At 51.6% G+C, this 25,519-nt stretch overlaps 1 protein-coding gene across 2 annotated transcripts in view; it reads left to right on the top strand.

Moving 5' to 3' along the window:
* Nucleotides 1-1,840: 1,840 nt before the first annotated feature.
* TBX4 (T-box transcription factor 4) overlaps nt 1,841-25,519 on the top strand; it is a 30,554-nt gene continuing 6,875 nt past the window's right edge. Inside the window, exons 1-5 of one of the 2 annotated variants that reach the window (XM_043583867.1) lie at nt 1,841-2,012; nt 5,848-6,048; nt 6,869-6,963; nt 15,264-15,383; nt 16,671-16,818. In XM_043583867.1, the coding sequence (XP_043439802.1) occupies nt 5,851-6,048; nt 6,869-6,963; nt 15,264-15,383; nt 16,671-16,818 (561 nt within the window). In that variant the 5' untranslated portion in view covers nt 1,841-2,012; nt 5,848-5,850. The remainder of the gene's footprint in view (nt 2,013-5,847; nt 6,049-6,868; nt 6,964-15,263; nt 15,384-16,670; nt 16,819-25,519) is intronic. The other variant, XM_043583866.1, reaches the window with a different exon arrangement.

The following is a 25,519-nucleotide window of genomic DNA, read 5'->3' on the forward strand; positions in this document are numbered from 1 at the left end:
ACATGCCATCCAGTCCTCCCTAACACAGGAAACATGACTCCCCAGGCATCTCTGAAACACCAGGGACTTTCCTTTCTCCACTCTAGAAGAAGGCAGGATTGGAGGAAGATTAAGCTTCTCCATCCCTTAGACCTTACTTCCCCTTCCTGGTTCAGGATTCCATCAGACCAATTGTGCAGGGAAGATGGGGTAGTGGAATCTGGTATTGCTAAGGGTGATAGGGATTCTTGAGCAGTGAGCCCATTGTGGAGATGGGTTCCCAGGCTCCTGACAGCAGCAGCTGGCTTTTCTGAGTTGGTATTTTGCCTCCTCCTTTGAGTGCAGGGTAGTGGGAGAGGCATTGATGTTGGCTTTCCATTTCCTAGCATTAGAAAAGGGACAGATCCATCCAAGGAAGGAATTTCCCTGTCCTATTTCCTTCCATCTGATTTTGAGGTAAAAATCTGGATAGGAACAGAAGCTGATTGGAACTATTGGGGGCACCAGTGGAGGAAACGATGCAGCCCATGCTGAGGAGCAAGGAGCTAATTTGGGAATTCTATTGACAGGGGACTCCGGGCCCTTTGGGATAGGTGGGCAGACCTAGCCTTGCCTCAGTATTCTGGGCATGTAACAGGCTGTGAGGCTTGGGCATGGACTGGGGTCCACATGGCTCTGTCTGTCTGTGGAGCTCAAGGGTCCTGTGGAGAGGTACAGACAGACATAAAGAAATAGAGGTAAGTGGAGACAGAGGGAGTGGAGAGTCAGAGGTTGGTCAGGGAGGTCTAGGCAGTGAGGGGGCCTCACTTTCTGACTTTCTGAGGCACAGAGGCCGGGTAGCTCCCAGTGCAGTGGTCTCAGCTTCCTAGACTGGGGCAGGGATTGGGCTTCCTCGTCAGCTTTCTGGGATCTTGAGGCTGCTGGCGGAGTCTTGGCCCTCACCGCTGCAGTTTCGCCCAGAGACTCTGCCAAGCCCTGGCACCTTGAAGCCTGGGCCTCGGCTCGGATTCAGAAGCCGGCCCGGCACTTCCCCGCTGCCGCCGCTCAGGCCTGGCGGCCCGGCCTCCTCCCCGCCTGAGCGAAGGGCCTGCCCTCACCCGTGACCTCCGCGGGCCGACTCCGAGGCGCGCCAGGCCGGGTCCGGCGGCCGCTGTCCGCCAGGCCGGGACAAGCAGGGGCCGGTGAGCAGAGGGGCCGCGCCCTGGCCGTCGCGCCCGCGCCCAGAGCCCGGGAGCAGGAGCGCGCGGGCCGGAGCGCGTAGGTGTGAGAATGTGTGAGGGGCATGGTCTGTGGACGAGTGCGGGGCTGTGGGGCGCTGTGCGCCTGCCTCCCGGGACGTGGGCTTACCGAGCCGCTGCGTGCACCGTTGGGAGCGGGTCTCGGACCGCGGGGTGTGCGGGCGCGGAGCCCGCGGCCTGGGGCTCGGCGGAGGGCGGCTGTCTGCAAGTGGGCCCCCGGCCCGAACAGGCCGGGCCGGGCCGGGCCCCAGTGTGCGGGCCGCGCTGCGGCTCCGGGCGTTCGGTCCTGGTTGTCGAGTCTCCGTGCGAGCCGTGCGGCACCGCCAGGCCGCTCTGCCTCTTCCCGCCCCTCTAATCTAAACCATGCGGGGATCCCTGTCCCAGCCAGGCCTGCCGGGCCGAGGGCCGCAGGGAGGGCACCGAGCCACGCGGTGGGGGAGCGCGCGGCCAGCTCGGGGCTCGGGGTCCTGGGGCCGCGGAGCCAAGGGACCCTAGAGCCCCCCTCCCCGGGGGGCGGCGGGCGCAGACTGATTGACAGCGGCGACGTCAGCGCAGGGGGGTGGCGGCCCCGGAGGGAGGGAGGAAGGAGGAGGGAGCTGAGGCCCCAAAGTGCAGCCTCGGAGATCAAGGGCCCGCTCCAGAGTCAGAATGTGTCGGGCCCCGAGGGCGCGGCGGGCAACGGGACACTGACCCAGCGGCCCCGAGTCGGTGCCCAGGCCGTCCTGTGCCACTCGGACCCGAGCCTGCAGTGAACCTCGGGCCGCAGGCGCCTCCGCATGCTGCAGCGCAGTTAGGGTGAGTGTGGGTTCCGGCGGGGATGGGGGTGAGCCGGGCGTGCGGGACAGGGGCCACCCCGAGCCCAGCGTTAGGCTGCAGGGTTGAGGAGAGTGAACTGGGAAAGAGGCGAGTAATGGGACGGGGGTAAGAACCTCAGGGAAAGGCAAGGCTGCAGGATGGTGCCGCGATGTGCTTCAGATCAGGCTGCCGCCTCGGCCCTACTTCCAGCGGTTTGGGGCGCGAGCCCTCATCTCCACCGAGTAACAGGATGAATTGGGTCTAGGGACCCAAGGGCAAAGAAACAACAGCGCCAGAGCCTAAAGAACATGGTTAAGCTGCGACTAGAGGAAGGTTGGTCTTGAAACTGGTGTTTGCAGAATAAGAAAGGCCAAGGAAGAGGGCCCGGGTGCTTGGGGCGATATGGATGAAGAAATGTGTGATCGGAACCCTGGACTTCAGAGCCTTTGATGCAACGGGCTCGTCAAAATTAAAGCAAGGAGCATTGTATATAAATAATTATCAATGATCAGGAAGTATCAGAATGTGAGCAATTACCAAAGAAACAGGGCTAAGTGGAAAACTAATACAGCACTCACACTTCAAAACAACAGTAAAATAATAGTCACTTTCAGAACCAAGCGAAAATTGTAATCACAAACTTAAAAGGATCATAGACAAAGTAACTCCAAATATAGGAACAACGTGATAAGAACCATTGTATTAAAATCAATAGTAAAAATAAAATAAAATAAAATCAATAGTGATACTATAGGAAATAGTAACAAATGATAAAACTGTAGGAAAAGGGTAAACAATTAAAAACACTATTAAGGGAAATACTAATATTAGTAGTATTGATGGAGTATTATATATAATTTATTATTGATACTATTATGAATTATTATAATAAATATTAACCAAAATCTTTAGAGCAATGCTAATATAAACAAAGACAGCAACAAGAATTGCTGAAATAATATGACAATTTATGACCAACATATTAATAGTCCCAGCAACATTATAAATAATGGTAGAGTAATAAGAAGTATCGTACCAATGTGATGAAAAATAATCAGAGTATTAAGAACTACAGCAATATCACAAATTATGACAAAGTAACAAGGAGTAATGATGTGATGAAAAATAACCAGCAAATTAAGATTGTAATGTTACAAATAATGACAAAGTAACAAGATATTGTAACGATGTGATGAAGAATACCTGGAGTATTGTGAACAATTCTAACAAAACAAATAATGATAAAATAACAACAAGTATTATAAGGATGTGAAGAAAACTAACGTCTATATTGAGAACAATGATATTACAAGTTATGGTAAATAATAAGTTATTGAAACTGTGACAAAGTACAGAGACTGAGGAGCCAGCAACAGAAGCATTTTAGGGGTACGGAATAAAAATTAAAATAACAATAGATTAACATGACCTGCTGGAATACTATATTTAGTAATTACCTAGATATTAGTAACTGTGTCACTAATGTACCAGGAAGCCCTAGAATGATGGAGCAGGGACCAGAGAGCAACAACATATTTAATAATGATGAATTAACAAATCAAACCAGTACTTTAAGTATACAGTGTTAAAAATAAAAGGTTCTAATAATTTATGTGATATTTTTAATGCTATCGAGCTGACCCGAATACTGCTCTCATAATAGAGATAATTAAAATATTTAAAATAATACAAAATGTTAATTTCCCCAGTGCAAGAAAAATATCACCAGTAACTTAGAGTAAAGAGAAAAATGCTGTTCTCCTTAGAAAGCGAGTTGGTTGAAAGCGACGGACGGAGCGAAAGCGCGCCGAGCCGGCCGGCGCGTCCGCGAAAGGGTCCGCGAGAGGGGCGAGCGCGATGGGCTGCGGCCCTCGGGCTCGGGCTGATGTGGAACGCGGCTGTACAGTGCGCCGGGGCTCGGGGTCCGAGGGGAACCAAGGGGACGGCCAGTCTGGGCCAGTCCAGAGGGAAGGAAAGGAAATTAGGGGGGAGCCCCATCGAGGGCGAGGGCCAGCTGTCGCGATGTCGAGATGTGTCTCCGCGGCTGAGAGAAAAGGAAGAGGTGAAGCCCGCGGAGTGGAAGGAGAGCACCACGCTGCCCTCGTCCTAGGTGGGAGCGGTGGGACCCGCGTCAGTGGATGCCGGCCGCGGACGTGCTTAGTGCCCAGGACTGAGAGTGCCGGGCATGAGCCAGAAGGCGGCCCTGCACGGCTCCGGGTGCGACAAGTGCTCCGTAGAGGACCCGGTGGCCAAAACAGCATCGCGCCAGGCGGCGCGTCTTCCTGCCCCCGTGGTCTGCCGCGCTTGTGACCAGCCGATGGCCCGCGCCCATCCCTCTGACCCCAGATACAGTCCGGACCAGCGTCTTGGGCCAGGGTGTGCAACTACCCTGGTCGCGCAATGTCCCCTTGCCTGGGGGCTCTGGGTTTCCTAGGCTCCGCTGGAACCAGCACGTGGCCCAAGGCCGGTACTGGGGCTGGCCATGCTGGGCAAGACTTGTTTCCTGCTGCCTGTGGACCAAGGACTGGGAGGGCTGTCAGCTTTATCTTTATGGGCTTTTCCCAGCCCTACTGGCCCAGGCCCCTTTTTTTATCTCCCTCTGTTGCACTTGGCTTGTTTACTTTGTGAGGCCCTGGGAGCCGATGTCTAGGACCTGGGATGGGGAAACCAGTAGGCAGGATGGCCAGAGGCCTGGGCCTTGGGATGCTCAGGGAGATCCAGGAGAGAACAGAAAGAAGACAGGAGGAAGGGGGTTAGAGGCAGCCAGGCACATAGAAAGCCGCACCAGACCCAAAAGAAGGGAGAAGAGCAGGGAGGTGGAAAGAAGCAGATATAATGCAGTGTTGCATCCATGATGGAGGCAGGAAAAGCAGGTTCTGCAGCCTTGGACAGCCTGGTGGATAGTTCTAAACTCTTGGGGAAGGATAGCTGTGCTGGGGAGGGGGGAGGGGTGGGGTGGGCAGGACTAGGTTGTGTCTGTGAACTGGACCCACCCAACTGGCCTGGTCCTAGCTGGGAAGGTCTGGATCCTTTGCCCCAAAGCAGAGCCCTTTGGACTGAGGGAGCCAGCGAATGTGAATATATGGGCAAGGCTGGAGGGCCCCTGGCTGATTTCAGGGCCTAAATCAGAGCTGCCCTGGGACAGTGTGGCTGCTTGAGTGACTAGAAGACTCTGTGTGGGTGCTTGTGTCTGGGTGTGAAGTGTGTACCTGTGTGAATGACACACAGGGTGTCTGTGGGAGTGGGAATGTGCAGGAGTGAAAGCCTTTGGCTCAGGGAGGCTCTACCTGACTGCTGTCTAAGGGAGTGGGTGAGGGCAGATGGGTGAGCAGGAGCCTGAGGAACTGCCCAACCCTAGGCCCTTTCTGCAGGTGTGGAGCCCCAGGAGCCTGGGCCCTGCCTCCTGGTTTCACTGTCCTGGCTTCCTTGGGCCAAGAGTGAGCCTGGACCCCAATTATTAGGAAACTTCGAAGAGAGACCCAGGCCTCAGGCTCCCCTGGCGCCCAGCAGGAGGGAGGGAATGGGGGTGCAGCTGGGGCAATGCCGAGAGGGCGGTCCTTCCCCCAGACCTGCTCATCACACAGCCCCACACCCAGAGGCAGGCAGACCTTGAACCGCACACAGACCCTCCCAAGTCCAGACCCCAGACGGTGGAGGCGACGGTCCTGCCCTCCGCATTTTCTCCCTCCCCCAGCTCAGAAGGGGGCGGTGTCCACGTGCGCCAGGGCGACCTTCCCGCCCGGCCCCGAAGTCCCCTGGCTGGGCTGGAGCGAGCTGCTGGGCCTCTGGCGAGTGTGGACCTGGGCATGTGACTCGGTGTGTGCTGTGCCCGCAGGAGATGCTGCAGGATAAGGGCCTGTCGGAGAGCGAGGAGGCCTTCCGGGCCCCGGGCTCGGCGCTCGGCGAGGCCAGCGCTTCCAACGCCGCCAACAACCCCGAGCCCGCGCTGGCCGCGCCGGGCCTCAGCGGAGCCGCGCTCGGCAGCCCCCAGGGCCCAGGCGCCGACGCCGCCGCCGCCGCTGCCGCCGCCGAGCAGGTAGGGCCGCTCTGGCCGTCGGGCAGAGGTCGGGCGTCGGTCTGTCTGCAGGGCAGCCTGCGCCTGCCAATCCGCCCCACTGAGGACAAGACTCGCTTCCCGGGGACCTGGCTGCGTCCTGGACTGCGCGTTCTGCTCCGCTGGGCAGGGCTCCCGCTCTTTGCCTTTCGTCCCTCTTCTGCTTCGCTCCCTTGGGGCTACTAGGGGACAGGCTGGGGAGGGGACCCTTGTGGCAGCGGGGCGAGCCCGGGGCCAAGTGTCCGGCTCCGACGACGCTGAGAGGGCGTGGGCGAAAGAAAGCCTGGCATCGGGAGGGAAGAACAGATCCCGGTCGTGTGCGAGCGGGAGCCGCCGCGGGGACGTCGCTGAGAGGGTCACACTGACAATCTGATGATCAAAATGAAAGGAATCCGTCTGTGCGCACCCTCGGCCTGCGTGGGTCTGCGTAGAGTCTGAGGGTGCGCGAGTCTGGCCGCAGGGGCGTTTGTCCCTCCTGTGTCTGTGTGTGTCCGCAAGCCTGTGGCTGTGTCCCGCCACGTGGAGTGTTTATGTTTTTGTAGTGTGTCATCTACCCTGGCACGGTCAGCATGTGTCCTTTGCGGACCATCTATAGGTGCAGCTCCGAAGGAGTGGGTTTCAGCTACTGATTAAATTTTGAAAAATTCACCAGTGGTACAGGATAATTTTATGAAACGAAATCTTGAGGCATGGGCTTCGGGGGCTGGCAGGACTCTGCACAGTTCCTTGGGCCTGTGTTCTCCGTTCTGTGGGCTCCGCATGGAGCCGTGGCTCAGGCCGACCCCTTCCGTCTCATCCCTAGACCATCGAGAACATCAAGGTGGGCCTGCATGAGAAGGAGCTCTGGAAGAAGTTCCACGAAGCGGGCACCGAAATGATCATCACCAAGGCGGGCAGGTCAGCGCTGGGACATTTATTTGGGGGATGGGGATGACTGGTGGGAGCGATGCGAATCCCCCAGGAGCTCCCTTGACAGTCCTCTCGGGCTCCTGCCAAAGGAGCGCCAGGAGTTCCTTTCGCCACTCCGGTCTTAGCCCCTTGTCCTACCACGGCTTTTGACTGGGCCGCAGAACTTCACCGGAGGATCCGTCTCCTCCAGGGAGCCTCCAGACTTGGAAGGATGGGAGGGGTAGCGCTATGCAAATAAAATGCAAATAAGGATCACGACTCCGGAGGTCCCAGTCCCTGCACTATTGGCCCCCAGGGGGGCTGCTTTGTCCTCTTCCTTTTGGGGACCTGCCTGGTTTCTCAGGATTGCATTGATTGGGGACCCGGAGATGACCCTCAACAGATGGAGGAAGGGGACTGGACCATGTTTTCCTACTTCCATAACTTTTCCTGGCAGTGGCAACCAGGAAACCTCTCATCCCTCGGGGTGCTGCTCGCCTATTGCCAGCCCCCCCACCTCAGCCAAGGGGAAGGCACCGTTGGGCCCTGCGTGTGTGTTGTTTGGGGAGCAACTCTCGGGTGGTTGCCAGAGATGATGATTTATAAAGTGGAAACATCTTTAAAATGTGCTGGTGTCTGTGGGAGAGAGTCTCGAGGAGAAGGGGAAAGGAGGGAGATGCAGACGGGGCAAGATGAGAGATTCGTTGGGGCCAGCGGGGCCAGGAGTCTCAGGTGGGGCGCGAATGGCAAGGCCAGCGGTTATCAGTGTAGGGGGATTGCTGCAGACAGAGAAGCTGGAAAGTTCAGGTGTAGGAACTGCCCTCTCCCCACTTACTCACATTTGATTCTAGTCCCTGGGGGACAGGGTAGGTGTAAAGATGTCTCTGGGCCCATAATTGGGTTTTCGAAGAAATAAGGTGGCGAAGCCTCAAGAGCCAGGGATGGGGAGTCAGACCACAGTGGCTTCCAGTTCCACTCAGCTGCTTCCATCTGTGCAACCCTCAGGCAAGGTGCTTCAGGGTATCTGCCCTCTCCACATCCCCCTCTGCAAAATAATACATACAGTTGTATGTAAAGCACTTAGCCTAGCTCCTGGCACATATGAGCATGCCATACATATGAGCCAAAATTAATTGTAATTAGAGAAATGTCTGACACCCACTCAGCAGTTTTCTTCTTCGTTGAGAACTCTGCTGAACTGCTTAGAGAACGGTGAGCTGTTGAAAAGAAGCAAAAAGCTGGTAGTTTTTGCAGTGTGTAGTGAAGGGGTGCTGTGGTCCTTCTTGTCTGCTCACTGGCAGACCTTGCGAGGTTTCCTTTGTTTTGCTGGGGGTAAGTTCTGGGCACTTGGTCAGGCTCCCTGGTAGGTGGCAAGGCCACCTGGAGCCTCTATCAGGGGAAGGAGCATGGGGATGTCAGGGCCTGAATTTGCTGCATTTGGGGGCTGGGGAAGGAGGATGCATTAGGGAAACCTGGTAGAGGATGCCACTTGGAAGAGTCCTGAAGACAGTGGCCCTCAAGCCTTGCCTCTTCCTAGCCGAGTGCCCCTGGGCAGGTTTCTACACTTCCCGTGGCTCAATGGTGCTGGGGTAAACAGAGCTGGTGACTGTAGACTTACCTGCCATTCTTCTTTTCTTAGTTACTGTGCGACTCAAATGGGGGTCACGTGAGCTGCGTATGGTAAATTGTTGACTGGATTATAGGTATGAAGAGAGGGAATTTATTTATTGGAACTGCTGGGGTGAAGGGATGGAAAGAAGAAAGAGAAAGATCCAGAATTTCCCTTTTTAGGCAGCAGAAATATTCTTGTCTTTCAAAAATAAATGGTCTGCATGTTCTTCGGGTTTGCCTGGCCTCTGCCGTTTTAAACAAAAGACATTTGTGATTCTCCTCAGTGGGGTTTCCTGCATCAGTATGGGTCCTCCTCCCTCCCTCCCTCCCCCAACACACACACACACACACACACACACACACCCCTCCAGAGGTGACCAGCTTCAGGCGGATGTCTGTGCCTGATCCTAGTGGAGACTTAGAGATGCGCCTCAGGGAATGATGACAATAATTTTTAAATGGCTGTGATGAGGTTGACCACTTATGGTTTCATCACGGTCTTGGCCTTTCATTTCTCTGGCAGAAAGTTATTCTTGCACCAGGCCTAGTCCTTAAGAAAGTCACTAGCCTTGTTGCCCCTCCCCATGGTTCTCACAGACCCTCTTTCCTCCTGGTTGCTGCTCACTGACTTTGGAGACCACATTCTCAGTTCTGATCCCAGTGGCCCCCTCCCCCTTCACCGCCTCCCTTCCACAGGAGGCAGCTTGCTTTGCTTGGGTTTGTGGTTCTTCAACATCCTGTGGAGTCCCAGTTCTCTTCTTTGTGTCTCTACCGGCACCCTTCCTGGAACACCTGCATTTCTCAGCAGACGGCCTGAACCCTTGTCCTGAACCTGGAATCGCAGATTCCTAGACTGCTGGTAAACTGAGGGAACATAAGCCTGACCCCAGAGAAGGGAAGGCACTTGGCTCTTATAGATAGAAGCAAAATTAAGCAGCTGCCAGGTCCACACAAGCCAAGCAGATGATACTCTACCCCCAGAAAAAAAAACCCAACTTTGAGAAATTCCCCTTAGATACAGGGCCCTCCAATATGGGGTTGTTGCTCTGTCCTAGAGACCCCCCTGGCTGGTTAGAGGCATGATACTTGCTATCTGGCTGAGGGAGAGGCAGGTCCCAAACAAGGGGAACAATGTTTCTCAAGCTGGTTTGAGTCTTTGAGTCACAAGCCTCTTGCCTATAAGCTCTTGAAGGTATGAAGGTCTGAAGGCCAAAGTAGAGGATAGTCCCCTGCATTGGAGAGTGACTTCGGATTCTCAAACCATTTCATCTGGGGATTAAAATGCCAATCACAATGGGAGACATCAATTTCTGAATGCTCAGTAACCCCTGATGTCAGGTGTAAAACGAGGCCAGAATCCTCCCAGCCAGTTTCTGTCCCTTTCAGGGGCCTCTGCACCCAGAAGGCTGTTTACTGCAGAGACCAGACCCCTCCTCTGTCTACCTCCTTCACATCCCTGCCAAGCTTGAAAGATGTGAGAAACTGCATTTTCTCCCAAACATAGATAAAAGTGAGCGCCACAAAAATTTAAATATAAACCTCCGAAAAATGAAAATTTCCTAACCGTTTGACTGCTCTACTCCTAGGTCATGGTTTTGCCACCAGATAAATCTCCACTATCAGCCTTCATAGCCTGTTGAGTTCAATGTTGCTTGTGTTAGTGACAGTGAATTTGCGTTTGAAAAATGAGCTACCGATGAGAACTCCTGTTGAACCTGTATTGTTTGTTATTCTGAGGCAAGGATTTGGCCCGGCTTAATCCGGGGCTTCAAAGCCAATTGCCCTTGCTCTGTATACAGAGCGTCAGAGCCCAGTGGCGTGGGTGATAAGACAAGTAAGGGTTGAAGACACTGGGAAAGTGGGTTGGGGAGAGAGTCCTTTGATCTCTTTCTAAAGTATTTTCTGAAAGCAAAAGTCTATCAGAAGGAAGTGTCTTTAAAAAAATCTGAGAAGCAACTGATCTTCCAAAACAGCATCCATTCCATATACCCTCACTCTTGCCACCCTCCCTCCCCCGACCTCAGGGAAAATATTTCTTAAAAATGCTTTGAGTGAATTAGAAAATCGTGTGCGTGTTAGAGAGAGAGAGAAAATTGGGACTAAATTACAAAGCTTTGCCATTGCTCTCAGAAATCATTTGGCTCTAGAAGGTTTAGTCTCCCTACAGGCAGCACCAGCAACGCAGCCCCCACCCCTCCAGCAAACTCAGCCTTGGTGGACGGGCCTTAGCCTCTTCCCAACATACCCAGAAATCCCTCTCAAGAGTCCCAGACACTAGGGATAGAAAGAATGGTGGGGTTTTCTGGGGACCCCTGTCCTTTGCCTGCAGCCGGTTTCTTTCCGACTCTGGGACCCACGGCTGGTGTATGTATATACATGTGTGTATAGACACACACATATGATATATACATGTATAATTTTCAATGTCAATTTTATTGAAGTGGAACTTGCCTGCATAAGTGAGCAAATCTTAATTGTACAGCTCTATACACTTCCACAAAATGAATACACTAGTACAAATCACCACCCGGATAAAGAAACGCAGCAGAATCCTCTTGTGTACCCTCCCACTCCCCACCACTCCTCTCCCCCCTCGAAGCCCCTCTCCAGACTTCTCACCCCTTCTATTTGGTTTGTGTCTAGTTTAAGGGAAGGCACATCTAGCTGCTCCTGGGGTTTCCAGGCCCTCACAGAAAGTCAGGCTGCAACCGGGTTGGGGACTTGGGGGTCCGGCCAAGTGGAGAGAATCTGGCTGGTTTCCTACGTCCTGCTGACTCCCTGCACCCCCATTCGGGATTGGTGGGAGACTAGTAGGTCGGGCCAGAATTTGCCGATCGCTTTGGCCGGAGAGCCGGGAGCCCCCGCCGCTCTCTGAGACCAGCTGAACTTGCGAGTCTCCACTCAGCAACCAGCGAGCATTTGAGGGGTTGTTGCCAAAATCACAAGGTCCCGAATCCTTGCCCCGTGCCCCGCAGGCCTCCCACACGAAGAAACGTCCAAGGAAGCTTATCTTAGCAGTTCATTCTAAAACCATTTCCGAGTATGAAGTAGATAAAGGCTCCAGCCCGCATCCTTTCAGAGCCTGTTTCGTGATCAGAGGAGAAACCCCCGGCTTTCATCTCCTCCCTGGCCGGCGGGGCGGGCGGCTTGTTTATTCCCCGGCGGAGCCGTTTCCGCGTGTGCCGGGAGCGCCCCTCTGTCTGGGGGTCCAGGAGCCCCGAGGGGGCGTCAGGCGCGCGGACCGGAGGCTCGCGGGGCGCAGGGAGAGGGTGGGGGCGAAGGCTCGACCGCGTGGGGCTTGGGGGCCGCGAGGTGTCCGGGGCGGGCGAGCCAGGGATTCCGGCCAGGCCAGCGCTGGCGGCGGGGCAGAGTGGGACACTGGCGGCTCAGAGTCCTTCCCTCCTTTCCTGCCCGCTCCCCCAGGTGTTCATTTCCCCCATTGATGTTGGTTTTCAGGTACATTTTACGTCCTAAGCCACAGAAACAACTTGATCTCACCCCATCCTTTTCATCTGTTTCCGTAGAGAGGGTCTTTATAGTGTAGAGTCACCAGAGAGGATGGCACAGCTCCCAGACCCAGCCTGGCCTCTGTGGCAGGAGTCATGCCCATCTGGTGAATGGTCCCATGCTGCGCCTGGGGCTTCAACTTTAGGGCAAGGGCAGATGCCTTCAGCTGTGGCAGGAGGCTTCTGGGGTGGGTGGAACATACACTTCCCCTTGGCACTCAGCCTTTTCCCCACAGGGTGTGCCCTTCATCCCACTGGAGCCCCCTAGGTGGGGCAGTGATAGTGCCTAGGGTCCCCAGGGCCCATGTTCTCAGAAGCAGTCACCAAACTGGACCCTGACAGAAAAGCTGACACAGGTTCTCAGGAAACCAGTGGAGTTCACTGAGCCTGAGTAGTTCAGCCTGGAGCAGCGTCCCCTTTCAGACCAGATATCCCATCCCCCGCCCCTGCTTCTAAGGGCAGCTGCCCTAGGAAGGGGGGGATTGGTAGGCAGGGGAGGCAGAAGCTAGGAGATACCTTCCTTCCCTGCCCCAACTCTTGGCAAAACCTCCCTGAGGGTGTTTTCGGTCAGGAATCCAGTCTTTAGTCAGCTTCTGGGTGAAGCCAAATCCTAGGATACCAGCTCCGTGCCTTGGGGAGCTGAGCACAGGCTACTTACCGGCCTTCTAAAAAGCATTTAGTGGATCTTAGCCTGGCTTCCTGAGCTGCTGAGATGAAGTGTAGTAAGGAGTAGGAGAAGGGGAAGGACAGGGTCTTCATCCCCCTCTCAGCCTAGGTTATGAAGAGTGTCAAAGTGGCAGCGGGACATTTTTTCCTGGACCCCTTTGTGGATACTGGCCTGGGGGGAAGCCATGTCTGCCTTCTGCTGTTGCCACCTGGAGTGATTACAGGAGAAACAGACTAAGCGCAGGGCACTGGTGCCAGGTCAACCCCAAGGGCAACCAGGGCTGCCCCATTTTGTGGCAGTTCCTGTAGCAGTTACAAAATGGTGACCCGGAGGGGACAGGATTCTTGGCCTTTCCCCGGGGAGCAGGGGAAGTGAGGCAGCTGATGCCTTCCCTGCTTCAGCTTTAGGCCTATCAGGGGAGAGGCTGGGCCAGGAAAGAAGGTGGTGCAGGCTCCAGCTGTGCCCCCAGGCTGGGCAGGGGCTGGTAAGCAGCAGACAGGATTGGGTTCCTGAGCCCTCTCACTTCCCCCATTCCTGGAGAGGGGGTGGGGTGGACATTTGAAAATGCTTTCAATTGACATCTGAGACAAATTCTTCCACACGGTTTATAAGTCCCTAGACTTGCAGCTAGAACTTCCCTCCTCCCTCCAGGCACGCACACACGCACACATGCGCACTCCACCGTGTACTCAAGTACGTGCCCTTGAGCGTACACATGGCCACATACCTCCCACATGCCTGGCCCATTGCAGTGCTCTCCCGGGCCTTGCCTCCTGCAAGAGAGAGGGTGAACAGGCTGGGGCTGGGCCAGGGGTAGAACTGAACCTTCCACCTCAGGGTCCTGGCCTGGGCTTGCTATAGGGTCTGCCTGCTTGTAAAGGCCTTGATCCCTTCTGGAAACCCTGGTAAACTGGTACCCATGTTGACAAAACGGGGGTCTGAGGTGTCTAGGACAGCTTCTCTTGAGGTTCCCCTTATGGTCTCTTAGTGAGGCTTTCCTTCAGTGGACTGGTTGGGCACTTTCCCAACTCAGGGGATTTGGTTCCTGATGTCCTTAGTGTCTTCACTTAGGTTTGGATCCTGCCTCTCTCTTGGGGAAACACCTTTGTGGGAGATCAGCTGGGAGGGGGTGGGGGTGTCTGAGGAGGATTGTGGTAAAGTTCTGTCTGCTCCCTCTGGAGAAGTCCAGTGTCAGGGACTCGATGACTAAGGGGCAGAACTCTGCCCCTGCAGGTATGTGTATATGCTATTGTACCTGTGTGTGTGTTGAGGGGTCTGGGGAAGCCCGTCTCTAGAATATTCACTGAGCCTCAGGGTCCTGGATAGTCTTTGCATGAGCTGTAGAAACTGGAAAACTTTCTGGTTTTTTGGTGAATCCTTTTTCACAGAGGTAAGTCATCCACTGGTTTGAGGAGGGAGGAATGCAGTGGGAGTCAGTGGTAATAGTCACAAATGGACTCAGTTAATCTACAGACCAACCTATAAGATAGGTAGTAATATCCCCATTTTATTTTTTTTTTATTAAAAAAAATTTTTTTTTTCAACGTCTATTTATTTTTGGGACAGAGAGAGACAGAGCATGAACAGGGGAGGGGCAGAGAGAGAGGGAGACACAGAATCGGAAACAGGCTCCAGGCTCTGACCATCAGCCCAGAGCCCGACGCGGGGCTCGAACTCACGGACCACGAGATCGTGACCTGGCTGAAGTCGGACGCTTAACCGACTGCGCCACCCAGGCACCCCAATATCCCCATTTTAGAGATAAGGAAACCAAGGCACAGAGAATGAGATCCAAGCAAGTTGCCCAATGCCTCAAAACTTGTCAGGGGTGGGCCAGGCTGGTGGACCATGGCAGAGTGGTTCTAGAATCCATGCTTTTCTCCATGAGGCTCCTGAACTGACTTCACCTGGTACCCAGTTAGTATACACAAGCCCAGTCAAGGTCTTCACATGGCTAAACACCTCTGCTAAACACACCAAAAGAATCCAAAGACCTAGCAACACTCTCTTGTTTTTCTGTGAGTTGGTTCCAGGCCTGAGGGTTTCCACAGAGACAAGGCCCAGAGGAGATACCCCATTGATTACAGAAGTAACTGACAGGGCCTTGAAGTCTTTTGCCCTGTAACGGCAGCCCAGAACTTCAGCTGTGTAGGGACTGGCAAAGGGCAGGAGGGAAATTAAGCAGCCAGGTTGGTGTTGACATCCTCTCTCATGATCCTGAAACTTTCTATGCTTTAGCTCCTTACAACCAGTTGCCCTAAATATTAGGGGATTGTTGGGGAGAGGGAATTGCATTGGGGAAGCCATGTAAACCCTCTTTCTAGGCATGCAGACCAGATGAAGCTACCTGGACCCAGAGAGAACAGCTAGTGCAAACTTTCCCTTGTGTAGGGGGAGGCTGAGGCAAGATCACACAGTTCTGATCAGGGCAGGTGTCTCTTAAGGCCTTCTGTTCCCTCACCCCTGGGTGGCATCTCTCTTGATGCTCTGTCTATGCCTCTGCCTCATACCTTGGCTTCCCCTAGGAGGATGTTTCCCAGCTACAAGGTAAAAGTCACAGGCATGAACCCTAAGACCAAGTACATCCTGCTGATTGACATCGTCCCTGCGGATGACCACCGCTACAAGTTCTGTGACAACAAATGGTAAGAACCTGGGACCCTCACATCACCTGCCTTCTCTGAACTGCTCTGTCCACTCACCACACCCATCTGCACCTGATGTTTGGTCCAGAGACTCACCAGTTAGTTCATATGATTGCCCAGATCCGCAGTCTTGGGAGCTGAGCCTGCAGAGGCTGCAGGGTCGGCCAATGTCTGCACACCCGCTACAGCTGAAAGTGAGCTGCAGGGTTTGAGTGTTTAGTGGATTTCGAGTCTGTACTCTCCCTACAGCCATGGGCAAACAAGATTGGTGACTATGCTGTGGGATGACAGATGAACACAAACACTGGATGAATTTAGGCTCTGGTAGTGCTGCACTGGGGAGGAGGATGGGAGCTGTTTGCTTGAGGGACTTTGATATTGGATGGTTAGACATCCAATGACATCTCTCTGCTGCTCTTCCACTTAGTTCCTCATTGTCTGGCTATGAGCCCTCCCTTTAAGCTGTCGATCCAGGGTGAGTGGCAGCTGCCTGATGGTTGGATGATGGGACCCTCTGGCAAGAGGCTGGGGGGAACAAGTGGGCTGTAAGGCAAAACAGGGGCTGGGTAAGTAAACAGTAGGCTACTTTTCCTAAGGTCACCTTCTTAGTACCCTGTCTGCCCCCAGAGCCCAGGACAGCGCTCAAGGAGAAAGAAGGATTGACTGAATTAGTAGCTAGCCAGGATGTGGGCTTCACCGTAGGCTGGTAGTGGGGCCAGCAGAGACCTGGCTGAGGAGGCTGGATTCGGGGACCAGGTCTTGCCAAGGGCCATGTTTCTATTTCTTCTCTCTTTGGGTTGGATTATCATTCAGAGCAAGCTCTGGCTGAGGGGAGGTTTACCAATTAATTTCCTTGGGGGTGAGCACTCTTTTGGGGACAAGCAGTTTGAAAGTTGGCTAGGTCTTCTGAGAAGCTCCCTCCAAATAATATAATTTATAACATTTTAAAGTTGTAACTGTAATACATACACAGAAGTGCCTAAATCGCCCCACAATATATTTGTGATTAGCCCCATTCTTTGAAGTAAATAATCACATTTGTCTGTACCCTCCCTTTCTCTTTCTACTGCAGTAAAATAAAAGAGGTTCATAATTGCTCCTCCTCCTCAGCACTCTCTCCTTTGACCCACACTCCTACTCACAAAGTCCGAAATTGAGAGTATAAGACTAACAGTGATTTCTTTCCCCCTCAAGTCTATGGGGATTTGTTCTAACAGGGGACAGGGAATCTGGGCTTTTCCAGACCCCAGAGTAATCAACTGCTGTAATCATCTGTTCTGTTGGCAGGATGGTGGCCGGGAAGGCTGAGCCCGCCATGCCAGGAAGGCTCTATGTCCACCCCGATTCTCCTGCCACCGGGGCCCACTGGATGCGGCAGCTAGTCTCTTTCCAGAAGCTGAAACTCACAAACAACCACCTGGACCCCTTCGGTCATGTAAGAAAGAGACTGCCTGGCCTTGAGAGCCAGTCCTTGAGCAGTGCTGGGGGTGGGCTAGGTAGGGATGGAGCTCTAGAGAATCCACTCTGGGGATCCAGCTCCAGGCTTTGGCACTTGCCGGGCCAGTTGGAGGAAGGAGCCCAGAGTCTGAGTCCCTCTGATGTACATCCTTCCCCTCCCACTTGCTAACTGGGTAACTTTGGGCAAGTTTTTGAGCCTTAGTTTCCTTATCTAGAAACCTTTTGTGGTTGCGAGAATTAACTGAGAGAATATGCATGAGGCACCTTGCACATGGGAGGCTCTAAATATGGCAGGTATGACAAGGACAGTGATGCTGGATCAAATCTTTCAGCTTCAGGTTCCCCAAATTTGGCCTTGCTGGAGCATAAGGCAAGTTAACTTTCTTGGGAAAGAGTCACTATGAGTTCCAAAGCCTCTCTCTGGAGTATGCCGTCTGCCTGGCCTGGCAGCCCCTGCCCTCTGGAAGGGAAGGCCTCACTCTGGCTCGGATGGCAGCTCCTTCCTGGCCTTGCCTCGGACCTGGTTCTTGCCAGAGAGACTCTGAAGCCCCAGGGATGCTGCTGCTGACGCCCCATCTGGGCTGTTGAGGCTCATTCTTTCCCCATCTGATTCTGGCAGGCCCACAAAAAGCGTTTTATGTGGAAATTTTTAGCTCAAGTGTGTGGTAAACTGAAGCCTGGGGACCTGGTATTATCTGCCAGGGCACAGGCCCTGCCCTTCTCCATTCCTCATCGGTACCCTGGAAGTACAGGATGGGGTGGGGTGGAGCATGGGTGCGGTAGAGGCTGCTAGATGCAGTTGCCCAGGCCATACATGTAACATTCAGAGTGTGGATGGTGGTCGGGGAAGCAAGGGTGAGGGGTGTGCAGGAATGTGCCTTTTTTTTATATCTAAATTCTATTTCTGGGGAGTTGTATGCAAATCAGAATTCTGTGAATCATAGTTCCTCATGGAAAATGCCAGCAATGGGTCATTTCTGATTGATTGGTATATAACTGACAGGCAGCTCTTAGTTCTAATTTTCTCAGAGTCTGTTTAATTTTTTTCTCAGTTGGTGATCTATAAACAAGCAAGTAGGAGAATACTTAATTAATGTAATCAACCCCTGAGTTTTCCATCTTGCGAGCAGCACAGGCTTTCCCATGCAAAGCAGGCTGATGCTGTGGGTGAGGGGTGGCAGAAATGTGCAGCCCCAACCTCTCATGGGGGCAGAGATAAGCCACTGATCTAATGGGAAGGGTTGGCCAAGCACCCACTGCCCTTTTAATCGAGGGGCAGAAGGGCCTTCTGGGTCTTACTGGGCACTATCCTGGCCAAGACTTTGCTCCCAGTTGACCCCTACCTGGCCTCCTCTGCTTGCTCAGGCCATGACACTAACCTGGAAAGGTTAGTGAAAGCCTCTGTGCTGGGAGTTGGGGAGCTTTAGCTGGCAGGCAGGTCTCTGCCCCCAAATGTCCATGTAGACCCCATGGGACAGACCACTGGGGGGAGCACAGAGCTTGGCAAGAGCTAGATGTTTCGGTGAGTGGCCAAAAGTACCCAGGCATCAAAGTTCTGGTGAGAATTTCAGATGCACAGCTTGCTATCATGGTTCCCAACTGCAGGGGTGCCTCAGATGACTCTTCTACCTTTACCCCACCCCTGCCACCCCAGCAGAAAGTGGCAGGGGTGGGACTCAAGTGGTTGAAAATCTGGGCTTTTTAAAATGGGAGAGAGGCTTTCATAGCCCAGCAGTAGATTTTCCCAGCCTGGCTTGCCTCCTTGGTGGCTCTACTGGAGTCCATGAAGGGTTTGCAATAATCCTGCATATGGTCTTGAGTCTGAGCAAGTTGGGCTGCTTCATGGGCTGGTGACATGGGGGTTGCCCCTGGCTACACTTGCCGTGCCTGCCAAGAACTCATGTCTCCTTGGCAATAAGGATACTCCTGACACAAATGCAGCTTTCTCCAGAGGGTTGGGATACAGAGCATCTTCCTTCTCCCCATTCCCGCACCTACCCAGCACAGGCAGCTTATTGGTCATAGCACCCTGAGTACAGTGGCAGGACTCAGGGATGATGTGATTGTTTCAGGGGCTGGGAGTAAAGGAGCCGTGCTTGAACCCACACCTTCTCTTCCCAGTCCAGCATTTCTTTTGGCTTGTCCACCTGTCTTTCTGCACCCAAGGCTTGAGCTGGCATATCTTCAGCTATTTGGAGCATCACTGGAGAGGGAACAGCTTCTGATCGAGCAGGCGAGGGCTGTGGAGATGAGCTAAATATTCCTAGATAAGCCACGTGGACCATGGCTTTCTGTTCATTGGCCTGCACCAGTGGGAGTGCTGAGCCCTTCATCACCCTGTTTGGCTTCTCAGTGCAGGCACCTGGGAAAGAGCCATCTCATATACTATGAATTTGCCCCAAACAAGCCCTTCATTCTGTGCTGCTCTCCTCCAGTTTCAGTTTTCCCTAAAATCTCCTAGGTGTTGAGGACCTTTCTCAGCCAAATGAGCTTTGGACTTTTCCCTCAGGTCTCATAGTATCTCAGGGATTTTAACTGAGGTTTTGCAGCCTAGGGTCCCGGGGAGAGCTTGGGCTTGGCAGCCTGTCCTACATACAGGGAACAGGGACCCCTCAGACCACATGGCCACATGTTTTGGCACAGGGTTCTGACTAGAAAACTCTTTGTGGGCTTTTGCTGTAGTCAAGGAAGGCCTCTGTTCCTTCCTGGGGCAGGTTCAGGGATGATGACCGGTTTCTGGGAGTAAGCGCAAGCAGGGACAGAAAGGATCCTGGGGGCTGGGGGCTAGGACTGAGCTGCTGCCTTAGGGCCCGATTCAGTTCCACTTCTGTTCTGCTGGCTGTAGAGACTGCCTGTCCCTTGCTGCCTACCTGCCATCCCCTTCCATCCACAGCAGGGTCCTGGGCCAGGTAACCATGAAATGGAAAGAGAAGCTGCTTCAGAAAGTTGAGGCAGGCTTCACTGAGACAGGGCCTGCATCCTGCAGCAGCACATGGAGATGGCTGGGACTTACTTTTCTCCCCATCTGGAGGCAGGGAGCCGATGGCTGCAGTGGTGTGTGTGTGTGTGTGTGTGTGTGTGTGTGTGTGACAGAGAGAGAGAGAGAGAGAGAGAGAGAGAGAGAGGGAGAAGGAATGGCCTTCACCACCTCTTATGTCCCAGGACTCCCAGATTGCTGAGGAGGAAGACCAGCAAATGATTTCTGACACAGAAAGTCTAATGGTTCCAGAGGCCGAGTTAGCTCCAGGCTGGGGTGTGGGCTGCAGCTTCTTGGTCACAAAGTGGCGCATGCACTTGTCCCCTCTGTATGCTCCTTTCTCCTCTGGCCACATGGCTCTTCACCTAGTTAGTTACTCCTGAGCCTTGGGATCCAAGCTCAAAGGCCACCTCTTCAGAGAGATGGTTCAGGGTCCCCACTCTGGCTCTCAGAGTGCCACGCACCTTTCTGTCCTAGTACTTACCACACTAAGAGTTTTATACTTATTTATCAAGTTTATTTCTGCGTAGGAAATACAGTCACATGGCTTAAAAATCAATCAATGAATGAATAAAAATGTCTGTAATGAACCATTTTTCTCCTCTTGGCTCCCTGTCCGCCCAGTTTCTTTCAATCCCTGCCACCCAAAACCATTGTTCCTAATTTCTTTGTGGCATTTCTTTTTGTATATACAAGCAAAATACAGAATCTCAAATCCTTTCTTTTGTACACAAAAGGTAGCATACTATAAATACTTTTTGCACCTTGCGTTGTAAACAGTATAAAATGGAGATCATTCCGTTCATATAGAGCTTCCTTTTTCCTTTTTTTAACAGCTGCATAGAATTTCAGTGCACATTTCTTTCATAAATTATGTAGCCAGCCCTTACTGAAGAAATTAAGATGCCTATTTTTGCTCTTTTATCTACGTATCTTTAAATTTTCTTATGTTTATTATTTATTTTAGAGAGGTAGAGAGACAGAGTGCAAACGGGGAAGTGGCAGAGAGAGAGAGGGAGACACAGAATCTGAAGCAGGTTCCAGGCTCTGAGCTGTCAGCACAGAGCCCTACACAGGGCTCGAACCCACAAATGTCGAGATCATGACCTGAGCCGAAGTCAGATGCTCAACTAACCGAACCACCCAGGCTCCCCTATTTTTGCACTTTTAATTAAATTTCTACATATATCATTTTACACGTGTGTCAAGTATATCTGTGTGATAAGCTGCTTGATCAGAAGGTATTTGGATTTGTAATTCATAGTTTCACCCTCCATCAGGGTTTTAACTGATGTATAATTCCCACCATTGCTGTAGCCTCACCAACAGGGTGGGAGAGCAAAGTTTTAGACTTTTGCCAGTCTGATGGGTAAAACATAGATACTGGTTATAGTTTCAATTTATATTTCCTTTATTATGACTAAGGTCAGGCATCTTTTTTCCCTTTCTGTGAACGTCTGTCTCTATCCTTTGCTCATTTTTTCTCTCAGATTTTTGAACATTTATTAATTCTAGAAAGTTTTATAAATTAGGAGAATTTAGCTTTTGTATGTGTTAGGAGTTGCTCGGATGTTTCCCCAGTTTGTCATTTGCCTTTTGATTTTACCTATAGTGGTGTTCCCACACAGAAGTTTTTGACTGAATGTATTGCTCTATCCTTATGGATTCTGGATTTTGACTAGTTTAAAGCCCTTATCCACTCCGTACTTGTAACGAAAATTTCTTGTGTTTTCTTCTAGTATTTTATGGATTTATTTTTACATTTAAACCATTGATCCTTTTGGAATTTTTTCTGGCATTCGATATGAGGTGTGAATCCAACTTTTCTTTTTTTCTAAAGAGCCATCCAGTTGTCCCGACACCAGCAATTGACTGTTTCTCTTTCCTACTTGGCTTAGGATGCCTTATTTCTGTGCACTAAATCCCCATATGAATTTGTGTCTGTTCATGTGCCAGTGCCTTAACTGTTGAGACTTCATGATAGGTTTTAGTGTCTGGCAGAGCTGGTCCCCCACTGCTGGTTTTTTTTTGTTTTTTTTTTTTCAGTGTTTTCTTGGCTAGTCTTATCTATTTTTTTCATATGAACTTTAGAATCGGCTTATATTGTTGAGAAACTTATTTGTATTTTTATTAGAATTGCCTGAAATTATAATTTTACTTAGGGAGGATTAATAGGAATACCCTTCTCTTGGTTGAAGTCTTCTTTTTTGTCTTTCCAAAGTATATTCAAGTTTTCTTCATAAGGTCCCACACGTTTTCTGTTAGGTATTTCATCTTGTTCATTACTATTATAAATGCAGTCTTCCTTCCAGTACATTTTCTCACTACTTACTTTTGCTTGGTTTTTGGATTACTGTGTGACTTCCCCACCAGATAGGAAACCATAAGGTTTTTGTTTGCTTGCTTGCTTGCTTGTTTTTGGTTTATTTATTTATTTATAAAAAAATTTTTTTTTTTTTTTAGTGTTTGTTTATTTTTGAAAGAGTGAGACAGAGCATGAGCGGGGTAGAGGCAGAGAGAGAGGGAGACAGAATCCGAAGCAGGCTTCAGGCTCTGAGCTGTCAGCACAGAGCCCAACAGGGGCCTGGAACCCACAAACCATGAGATCATGATTGGAGCCGAAGTCAGATGCTTAACCGACTGAGCCAGCTAGGCACCCCAGAAACCATAAGGTTAAATCACCATTGTATCCTAGTGCCTGTTACTGTGTCTGGAACAGTGGATGCTGGTAAGCAGTAAGCAAATGAGTGAACCGGCTGAAGGGGGTGGTATTTGGTGTTTAGACAGAGAAGGCATGTCCTCCACCAGGGGCTGACATCCCTCCAAAGCTTATGCTGTCAACTTGTCAGTAGGGACTCAGAGCTACTGATCTCCCTCTTTTCCTCTTTTTCTCCCACATTTGCTGAGCCCTGACAATGTGCCGAGCCCTTGCTGGATGTGTTGGGAGATACAGATGCCCCATACACTCCAGATCAGGCCTGGTGCCCCTGGCCAGGTACACATATGAGCTCAGGCTCAGAAATTAGTATCAATTCTAGCTCTGCCTCCCACTGGCTGTCTGAGGTTGGGAAAATTCCTTCACCTCCCTGAGCCACAGTCAGTGGGTCTAATAATAATGCCTACTTTACAGAGATGTCATAAAGAGTAATTACATGATGTGTGTAGGTTCCTCGGCACAGGGCCTGGCACCTAGGCTATGCTCCATAAACACTGGCTGCTAGTGCAGAGACTGTGGGAGAAGGCAGAGGGTTTCTGGAACCCTGAGTTGCTGCCCTGGGAGTGAGACCTAAGGCATATCTGTTGGCTAACTCAGTTCTAGTTTAGATATTCTTTCAGCCAATCACTTACCTTTCTGGGTCTCCGCTTTTTTTCTTCTTTAAAAAAGATGTTTTTTAACATGTATTCAGTTTTGAGAGACAGAACTCTCTCAGAGAGAGAGGTAGACACAATCCGAAGCAGGCTCCAGGCTCTGAGCTGTCAACACAGAGCCCGATGTGGAGCTCAAACCTACAAACTGTGAGATCACGACCTGAGCCGAAGTTGGACGCTTAACTTACTGAGCCACCCAGGTGCTCCTCTTCTTTTTATGCAAGCTGTAGATCCTGTCTCTGTCCTTCCCTCTTTGCAGGACTGGAGAGTGTAAGAAGGAGGATGGAGAAGGTAGTCTTAGAAAGTAAAACTATGATGCAGGGGAAAATCTGGTTTTAATAGATGACAAAATGGACATTAGCCACACTTGTATGGCTAGCATTCAGATACACTGCATTCTGTGATGGACAATAGGGCCTGGTGAGTCCTCATCTCTTATGGTGTTTGGTTGACACTTTGTTATTCGTTACTGAGTACGTTGTTGAGAGCAGTGTGTGCTCTCTCGAAGGTCGTCTGGAATCTTCTCAGGATTCTGTCTCCAACCAGCTATGTGTTCTTGGGCAAGTCACATTCCCACTACAAGCCTCCTGTTCCTCATCTGTAAATTAGGAGGTTGGACTAGAATGATTTCTAAGGTCTGCCTCTCCATGCCCTAATGTTCTGTGATTCTAATGCAGATAAATCTGGACCTCATTGGCCAAGCACGCTATGGAGATCTCTCGAGGAGATGGATGTTTGGCACTATCACAGTTGTTAAAATAGAACAGGCTTCTGAATTGTAGCCAGAACATAATGAATCCCATTTCTGTAAAACAATAACACGACCAGTCATGTAGTGGGGTTTGTGGATGTGGCTGGTCCATTTGGCCCAGCATCCTCTGCCACAAATATAAATGTGAGACTCTGGCAAAAGAGATTAATGTGGCGCCTGGGGAACTTCCGAGTAAAGCCAGGTGTGAGTCACGGAGTTGGTTTCGCATTCTCCTGGGCTGTTGGGGCTGAGGCTTCACTTTATATTTGCACTGGTTCAATGAGGGGACTTTCTTCCAGACACCTGTCCAGGTTCCAGACTGTCCAAGTTAGAAGGGGTGTTTGGGACCACTTCTTAGTTGAAGACCTCACTTTATAGATAGGGACTGGAGGGGAAGAGCTTGCTCAAGACTTATCACTGGTGAACAGAAATCCATAGAAGCTTCTGGACCCTTCTTGACTTCTCTGTGTCTGGGATTGCACTCCCCTAGTGGCTCCTTCGTGCCCCTGCAGGCAGTTTCTCTCTTCCCAGTTTTCCCTGCCAGCCAGTCTGGTTCCCTCCCCTAAAAGGTGTGTTTGGCAATCTCTCCACATCAGTCAATAGGGGATCTTGTCTGATAGGCTAAGGAGTTTGGCTTTTAACCCAAGGGGCAAGAGGGAACCATCAAAGGTGGCATTATAGATATAAGACATATATTGAGCTCTAAATGCTAGCAGGAACTGGGGGAGGGGAACATGGGAGGCAAGAGGAGAAACTACAAAAAGTGCCGCTCTCAAGCAGTGTGCAGTGTTCCTGGGTGAACTGGAAGGTTCTAATCAGGGGAGTGACCTGATCTGATGCGTGGCATGTGAAGATGGAGAGGAAATAGATGTAGACAGGGAAGAGGTGGTCCCAAATGTGGAGAGAGATGGTGGGCCTGAATCAAGGGTGTGTGAGGCAATGGAGAGGTTTTTATCCTGCAGATGGAGTCACAGGACTTGGTCATTGACTGGACCTGGAGGTGAGTGACAGTGAGGAGCAGGGGAGTTGATAATACCCAGGACTCTGGCTGGACTAACACAGCCTGTGACTGCCCAGTTGGCAGAGGAGCAGGGTGGATGCTGTCATTGGTCTGAAGGTGTCCTGAAGGAATAGCCCAGCCTCACCATGCAGATGCCTGCATCTGCCTTGGGTCTGTTAGTCCGGTGTCTGTGCTCTCCCTGCACTAGGAGAGCCAGCGTGGCCAGGGAACTGCAGTGTGCAAGTGCTCATGGGGAGGTTGTCTGCACACATGTTTAATCACTGTGTTTCACCTGAAAAATGCCTCAGAGGTTGCCTTGTCTCTAGTGAGCAAAGACAGGAGAGGAAGGGACAGGGAGCTTGTGATCATGGCCCAAGTCTCCCCAGTCCTGTAACCCTGCCTTGTACTTACTAGTTCCTGTTTTGGGGTAAAGGAGCCTAGAGGTACAAAAGGAGTAAAAGATCTGGCCCTTTCTCTTGAGGGGTTTATAGTTTAATTGAAGGGACAAGAAGAAGTAGGAAGCCACTAGGAAGCAACACAACAGCCAGGCAGACAGTGCACAGGGAGGAAGTTTCAGTCAG

This window comes from Prionailurus bengalensis, chromosome E1 (genome assembly GCF_016509475.1).
Source record: "Prionailurus bengalensis isolate Pbe53 chromosome E1, Fcat_Pben_1.1_paternal_pri, whole genome shotgun sequence".
NCBI lineage: Eukaryota > Metazoa > Chordata > Mammalia > Carnivora > Felidae > Prionailurus > Prionailurus bengalensis.